This window comes from Lutjanus erythropterus, chromosome 15 (genome assembly GCF_056507025.1).
Source record: "Lutjanus erythropterus isolate fLutEry1 chromosome 15, fLutEry1.hap2, whole genome shotgun sequence".
NCBI lineage: Eukaryota > Metazoa > Chordata > Actinopteri > Lutjaniformes > Lutjanidae > Lutjanus > Lutjanus erythropterus.
The window spans coordinates 10875296-10883965 of record NC_139331.1 but is presented as its reverse complement, the minus strand read 5'-3'; the positions used below and the strand labels follow the sequence as shown (position 1 = coordinate 10883965).

General features: G+C 38.8%; 1 protein-coding gene across 2 annotated transcripts; it reads right to left on the bottom strand.

Moving 5' to 3' along the window:
• Positions 1-3236: 3236 nt before the first annotated feature.
• Positions 3237-8332, bottom strand: LOC146314092 (protein FAM177A1-like). 2 transcript variants are annotated; one of them, XM_084737997.1, is made up of 5 exons: positions 8144-8332; positions 7672-7869; positions 7421-7487; positions 5872-5969; positions 3237-5772 (listed from the first exon to the last, which is right to left on the bottom strand). In XM_084737997.1, the coding sequence occupies exons 1-5, from the start codon at positions 8315-8317 to the stop codon at positions 5566-5568; spliced, it is 744 nt and encodes a 247-aa protein (XP_084594123.1). In that variant the 5' UTR covers positions 8318-8332; the 3' UTR covers positions 3237-5565. The 2 variants fall into 2 exon arrangements, with proteins under 2 accessions (XP_084594123.1, XP_084594122.1); XM_084737996.1 differs by having other exon boundaries at positions 7666-7869; positions 8144-8329.
• Between the last annotated feature and the right edge of the window lie 338 nt (positions 8333-8670).

Genomic DNA, 8670 nt, shown 5'->3' with positions numbered 1-8670 from the left:
TTGATGTAAAGTGTCTTTGAGGATCCTGAAAAGCATGATTACCATGATTATTATTATTATTCACACAGTGTGATTGTTTTTTTTGCCGTCTGTCCTTCCTGCATGTAGCTGCAGGAGTTTTTCTTTGAGTCTGGATTATGATTGTTATCATTCCTATACCACTCTTTATTATTTGTCTAATATTATAGTTTGCTTTTTATTTGTGCAACATGCCGGTGTGTTGTCAGTGGTCTTGTTCATGCTGCGATTGGTCAGATGCTGCAAATGTTCAGTGTTTAGTCAAGCCAGATCACTTAAAGACACCCTGAGTATGTTGAATTAGTTTTATAATACAGGCCCCTGGACATGCCTACAAACCACAGTGTCTCGCACACACTGTGAAATTTGGTGGATCATCCGTAATGATCTCAGGGTGCTACAGTGAGGCTGCTCCCAAACTCTCACTTGTTTTTTTTTTTTCCAGGAGGACAATGCTCCATGTCACACAGCCGGGTCAAACCAAGGTGCAGATGGAGGACCACCGGATCGAGACCCTGTCATGTCCAACCCAATCTTCAAACCTGAGCCTCACTGGGTTGTGATGAAGAGGAGGAGGGATGATCACGAGCCAACAAATACAGCTGAGCTGACTGGTGTCATCTTGACCACTTGTCATTTTCTGTCAATAAATGGAGAAATGTTGGAACATGATAAAATAAAATGCTCATTTCAGTCAAATTTAGATATTTATATTTTTTTCTCTTAATAAAATGCCATACACTGTGTGTACTACAATATGGGTGTCTGGCACAATTGTCTTTTCATTTTTATAAGTGAGAGTTGTATATATAGTGTATATAATTTGTGTAGATATTTTTTTTTATTTTATATTCTAGATATTTTTTCATGTGTATTTATCATTCACGGTTTTTATCCTTGAGCAGTTGTATGAGATCAATAAAGCTTATCTTATCTTCTATGATCATCCAGAAGCCATCAGACTTATGGACAGCCACAGTACAAGAAATTGTCAGTTTACTTTGTGTGTAGATTCATAAACACACTTGTATTTTTAATGCTTTTTGACACAATGTGCCTTTTTGACGTTATGTCCCTTCATGGTGTTGGATATTGTTAGCAGGCTAGTGCCGTTCACCTTTGCGTATTTCTGCTCTTTGCTTACATTATCATATTTGATTTTTTAAAATTGTTTTTGTGTGTGTGGATGTGTTTATGATACAGATAAACAAGTGTTTGCTTGCCTCAAACTGCCCCTTGATGGACAATAAAAGTAATCAGTCCAACCAAATGCCATAGGAGTTAATTGATACCGTCTTTGATGAAGAAATTACTTTTGTCTGTACACCTACAGTGTATTCAATCATAAACCGGAGGCTTTCTGAAAGTGCATAATTGAATCAAAAGCAAATAAATAAATAATAAAGATAAGCAGCCAGGAGCTGTTTTTGAAGGATAAAATGAGTCTTTTTCAATGATGGACCGTTTGCAAGAACACTGGCTTTGGCCTTGCCTTGAGGCTCACATCTCAACTGATACCGAGCAGTTACTAACAATATATCAGGTCTGAATCATAATTAAAAAACCTGCCCTGACTGTGTTTCTGAATTATGTATACGAGCGTGATGAATTATCAGCAGTGTGTCTGTCTCTGTGCACTGTGCAGGCTGTCAGTGGGCGGCATTGGCCGTCAGTCTCGTTGTCGTGTGAGGCTGCCTTGTGTGGCCCGGCTGTGGCATGGATCGACTTCACTACAAGTATGTCATTACTATGAGCTGTCTCATCACGCCATCACCACAATGACGTAGTTCAGCAGTGTGTAAGCAGCCACCAAACAGAGCGTCATGCAGCAGCATCTTTATTGTGAGTTTGTATACTATGAAAGATGCTGCATGTCCAAATACACAATTTCCAACCAGATGAGGCTTTTGTAAATCACACTCAGCATCAGTTTGTGTCTTGAAATGAGAAAACAATTTGACTTGAGTGTGAATGGTCATTCTTGACATTAGAACCAGTAGTTTGTCCACCTGCTAACTTATTTCAGAGCTTTCAACCGCAAATGCCATCCTGTGTATATGGAAAAAGCTAGAAAGTGTATCTTGAGTCAAGATTAAGAAGCAGTAACTTACTGGAGTCTCTGACGATTGTCTAGAAACAGTTTCCAGCTAAGGAATAGTCAGGTACATAGTGTTAAAGCTAGAATATGTAACATTTCCACATTAAAATTTCTAGAAACACTATTTTGTTGAGTTGTGCACTTACCCAAGTGTTTTCAACAATCGCTCAATTGTTAAACCCAGAGAAACCTGTTTTTATTCAAGGCAATGATGCATTATTTAGCTGTTGCTGGCTAGTTTCAGCTGCTATAACTTCAGGGAAAAGACATACTGTATGTTGAATAAAGTTTGACAGTGAGTCGTGAACGTGACTTAACATTAACATGAATAAAACTTTAATGACCTCATCAATGAACATGATTTCTGCCATCATTTCTGATCCCACTCTACTTCACAATGACATCAAACTGAAGTCATTTGTTATTGTGTTGTTTGTTTTAAAGGGTGTATATTTGTATTTAACACCCTTGAGCCATATTTTCCAGTTTTTAAACTAAGCTATGCTAATCAGGCTCTGGCTGTGTTTTATTATTGTCTTTTATTTGTAGGAGGGTACAAACTCTGTCAAATATAACTAACTTGAAACAACACTTAAATGCAGACATTGTGGGGAGACGTGTCGTACTATGGAAAAAATCATCATTTTGCTGTAACAAATGAAATGCAGTAACAGTAGTTAATGTCATAGTGTTTCTCATATACATCCAACTATCAAACCTACCAGCTATTACTTTGCATGTTGTCCATGTTTTCATAGTTCAGAGTATGGACTGTGTGTCTGCTGTGTATGTCAGTAGCGGCGAGGGCGTGACTACTGTGGAGGTCGTTCTGGACCACAGAAACCCACTCTGACCCGAGAATGGACACATTGTGTGGCGGGTGGACGAGGTCTCTGACCTCAGAGCAGTCTGCATACAGAACAACACACGGCTCTTTGTTAGCAGTGACAAAGACCATCGCTCACATCACTCACACTGTAGCACCACTATGAGTCTGTCGACGGGCAGACAAAACAGCACGACTGCCAACACTGACACAGTAAAATAATACAGATTTTCCACTTATGTCGTTAAAATTTTATCAAAATTATACACTGGAAAAGAGACTAAGAGAGAAAAGTTTAAAAGTCAGACAATAATTATGATTTTATTAACAGTTCGTTACAGTGTTACTAAATCAATAGAAAAAATGCTTAAATCAAATTCTTCATCAGTTCAGTAAAATAAATACATAAATATCAAAATTGTACTAAAAACAGTTAAAAATGTAAGTTTACAAGTCTTTATACAGACTTAGTGTAACAATGCTCCCTGCCATTATCAAAGGCATTCATACCACATCTACTATGTAACCACAGTAGATAAGGCAGATAATAAGAGCAACACAGAACACCTAAACCCGTTTTCATTGTTTTTTAAAAACAAAACAAAGGTCAGTAAGTCTCCTGGTCCACAGATGATTTGATAACCAAGGCTAAATCTGCTCAGTGCTTCCACAGACATTAAGTGCAATACAAGCTTTATAAGCATTAATACAAAAACAGAGAGAGCAAATAAACAGGTGAGCGAGTGTTAAAATGGTCAGCTCTTTGGTGCAGCCAGGTGTATCAAGAATGCACCAGTTTGACCAGATCTGGACAAAACAGCTGATGTTTGTGCATCAAATATTTGAAAAGGCTAGAGTGAGCTTGGGTGGTAGAAAGGTATGAAGGTATACCAGGGTATAGAAAAACCCAGCAGTTTCAATACCGTCAAAAACACAGACACTTCTCTTTCTATTTAACCGGTACTGTATTGAGCGTGCTCCACAAGATGTCAGTCTGTGGTGGCAAAGACTAACAGTGAATGTGTCACACTGGAAGTAAATGTACAGTTTACAGTTTTTGAGTAAACAGGAATAAAGGCTGCAGCTTATCAAGGCCAAAGCAAAGCTCCTGAGTGTTTCTTGTTTCCGAAATCCGGGAATAGCGTTGCTTTGGTAACCAGCTCCACCTATGTTGAGGGAGTAGCCTACTACTTTTGCAAAGGAGGTGGACTGTTTTACACAAATACCATCATAATGCCGTAATCCCTGTTAAAATGTCAGGAGGGTATGAAGTCATGAAGAAACAGATACCACAAAAGCCTAGGCTAGAGTGTTCTCACTGAGTCAAAGGCTGTTTTACGTCTTCAGACACTTTCAGTCATTTTCAAATATGTTGTGTGATGCTTTGTCCAGATCTGTCACTGACTTGGCTGTATTGGTGATTTAGGCACAGTGTCCGGTCCGTCAGAGGCACAGAGGAGCAACATTTAACCTTCACTCCACAGCTAGCGCTCAAATCAAGGAGGCTGCTGTAGCAACTGTTAATGCAGTAGCTCCTGTATAATGTGATAACCAACAAGTTGACAATGTCAACTGCACTATGTGCTAGTAGATAAACTGGCACCTGATATAAAATTTTCTGCCTTACAGGCTCACTGTATATTTTTCCAGGGTTGTTCCAATACTGATACCAGTATCTGCAATGCCTATGATACAGCCTAATATGCTGGATTAGTCTATGCACTGATCCAGTATTTTCTAATTAATTATCACTCAAAAGGGACCCTGTTCCTTCACAGCACCATTTTATATTCATTCAGCTTTAAGACTCATTAATATCCCCTTTGCCTACAATAATATGCCCATTTCAAATGATGTAACGGTCACAGATTATATACTTCCATGCGTCCTTGCATTTGCATGGATGTTAAGCAATACATCCACTAGAGGGTGCCGCTGAGAGTCAAAAGTTACCCCAAAGAAGAAGAAGAGTCAAAACTTTCTAACAGCAAACATGGTGACGGTGGAGGAGGTTGTAATAATGTACCGCTTGAGAAAGAGGTGGCGGTGTTCTGCGCAGAAAAGCGTCAGCCTGGCAGTAAACATACGGTTCAAGTTACAGTGTGTGAGTTTATAAATGCTGCAGCTTCTCAAGACCAAGCAAAGTCTCATCTGTTATTTGAAATGAAGGAGTTAACGCTTAAGAAAGCTGAAAAGGAAAGGCTAATGTTAAGCTAATGCTAACACTAGTGTTGTATCTTTTTAGCTCCACCCAGATTGTATCTCTCAATTTAACTTAGATCGGTACACGGCTTCAGCACATATGCAAATGTCAAGTACTGGAATAAGTATCGGAACGAGAAATATTACTTCTTGTTTATCTTAATATATTCAAAGATCTAAATATGTTGGTCCATTATCCAGCAGTTACTTTATCAGTTGCTACGCTGTTGCAAAGGGACACTCAGTGGTCAGAGGAGTTGATCCAACACTACTGTCCTCGCCAAACAACCACAATACAGCAGCACTGCCCATCTAAAGCTGTGTTGTACACAAACCAAACGGTGCTTGGTGAAACGAGACAGTGTTCCTTCTTTAACAAACAGACAGACATTAAAGCGCAAACGTCCATTTCTAGGGACGGTTAGGTTGCTGTGACGATTGCGGGGACTATGATGGTGCTCGACGGAGGCTGGTTTTCATTCTCTATCTGATAAGTCACGTCAGGGTGAGCGGCAGCCATGTCCGGCTGGTCTGGCGCGGTGATCGCTTCGTCTTCCTGAGACTGTAGCTGGTCGAAGGATCGTTCCGCTTCTTCTGACAGGCGATTTTCCTCTTTCTCTTCCTCCCTCTGACACACACACACCACAGATAAGTACATGAGCTGGTAAACAGAATAGAAAATGACAATAATATGGATTCACAACAGCAGACCCTCAGTGTAGCGTACCTCTTTCTTCATCCTGTAGTATTCATCGATAGCATACTGATATTTGGCTGATGTTATCCCGAACAGAGAAGCCATCCTCTCCCCCAGGTAGTCACAGGCTGGAAAACAATAAGGAGCAGCTACATAAATAAATTATAAGTCAAATGTCCTTGACTAATGATGCAGCACCCTGTTTGGACTAATCTTTGACTACAGTTTGAATTAGGTAATATTTCTGTGACAAAAAGCACCACTTAATCTTTGTAAGACATTTGTTACAATTCTCTGCTAACCTCCCAGATTCTGGTTTTAATGTCAGCAATATCAGTTATTCATATTTGGTCTAACTTTAGACAGCTTTCCAAAATATAGTCAGGTCCACAGCTTGAGTAACATAAATAATATTTTAAAAACATTGGTGAAAAATCTCATGCAATATTTGTAAATAAATATTTTTTAGCATTGATTTCATCCATAGAAGGGCCGGTATCAAAGTAAATTCAAATTAGTCTTTCAAAACCCTTTGTGACCTGACTGTCTTGCCTGAGCGTATCAATGGTGATTCTAAACGGTGGTTTTGTACTGGCTCAGTTAAGTCTGGGAGGAGATCATAACTTCAAACCAATAACATGCAACATCACCAGAACCACCAGCAGAGTACTAAATATGAAACATAATGAAACAGATACTCATGCGAAATTTAGATTACTGTAGCAGCAAAAAGTTGTGCAAAAATGTAATAAAACTCATACAATGTAATCACATGAAACTGTAATAAGGAATAAGTGATTAAATGAAACTACTCATTATGCTGCATGGGTTGTATTCAAATGAATTCAAATTAATTATGTGCTAAATTCAGTTGGATTTTTCAGTCTGATCAGTTGTATGTAAAATAATATGATTATCCATAAACAGAAAAACAGATATATATATATATATGTATATATATATATATATATATATATATATATATATATATATATATATATATATATTTTTTTTTTTTTTTTACATAGATTCCTTTTAATGTTTCAGTCTCATGATGAATTTTACATGAGCGGTTTAAAGTAAAGCTCATCCTGCTGCAAAAGCAGAGAAGAAAAGTACCGAGGCAAAGAAATGAATGTCTGATCAGATCCACCTGACTGAGAAGTTGCATTTATAATATACTGAGCTAATTAGCACTGTGTGCAGCGCGTGCAATTAATATGCAGCTCTCATCACCATTCATTAGTCTTTTAGTGTCTTAAAATGCAATCCCTCTACTGCTGTAGAAGACCTGTTTTAAAACCAGTGTGGACACATGGCTGTGGAAGAAATGTTTTTTCTATCATGGTACACAAAATGGTTCTAGTGATTTACGAATATTTATTATATTTATATATTTATATCTATTGTAAACTTCGATCTGTTTTGATTGGCTCCTCTGAACTGTGCAGCACAGGTTGCCATGGTGATCTGATGATACCATATAACTGGACTAATCCTCAAAAAAGATAAATAGATAAATAATGATACAGATCAAAGGTGGACTTCAAGTTGTAAATGATGATGTTAATAAACAAACCTGAGATGGTGGACGTGGCAGCTCTCCACATGTGAAACCAGAAGTATGGACCCCAGGTCAGCTTTGACTGCAACACACAAATGTACAGTCCAGAGGACAATAAGTTTCCTATTGCTCCACATTTAAATAATTTACAGAAAACACAAATTCCTTGTCCCTCTCACACACTCGCTGCCCTCCCTCCATCATTTCCCTTGTCCTCATTTGGCTCCTCGTACCCACACACAGACACAGAAATTCCTCACCCTCACCGCATCGACCGGGGAGGACAGCAGGTCTTTCCTCTCTGGCTCCTTGTCCTCTCCCTCCTCCTCGTCGGTGCTGTACTCCTCCATGGTCTCCCCGCTGGAGAAATGGATGATCCTGCGAGGAACCTTCTCCCTCTGCTGCTGCTGCTCCTCTCTCCTGTCCTGCTCCTCCAGCTCCACACTCTCAAAGTCTTTAGGGTTCTGAGTCAGTGAACGCATCACATTAAAACATACAGACAGTGTGTTATAAAGGGAATATTATATATAGGAGCCATTTAGTCAGTGTAGCCTTTTACATTTTGTGCAAAACTGTGTGAAAAAAGGTCCATTTTCTAGTGTAATATCATGACCATGACACAGCTGACAAGTGACAACAAGCTACAGGCACCGGGCGACATCATTCTCAGCCTTTTTCAGTAAACAACACGGTAACGACAAAATGTGGCGATAACAAAAGAGAAACGTGTTTACCGACCTGCTCCACCTCCATGCTCTGACCTATCGACACATTCACGTTAGTGAGATACAGAGATATATCGGCCATTGTCGCTGTCCTCTTTGTATCTCTGCTGGATGCTGCGCCCACAACAACGCCTCTCCTCCGCACGACAGACCCGGAAGTGCCCCCCGTGCGTGACGTTGCGTCCATAAGGATACATTATAAAGTATACTGTCTATGTGCTACAGAGGCAATAAAGCTAAATTTGAATGCATTTGTATTTGTTATTATCTCATTATTTTAATTAATACATTTCACGTACATTAAACGATTTATTTATTTTACTATCTCCAAATATAAACAAATTATATACATATTTATTGCTTACAGGCTTTTACTTTGCACTTAGTAATACTTAGCTAATAGCTTAATTGTTGGAAGCTAATAATTTAGACTAATCCAACAATGGAACTACTTTATTGCAATGATTGAAAGTTCATCATTCCAGACAACTGTTTCTTTACATTACACTTCTTTTAGTATTAAAAATACAAAAAAAAAAG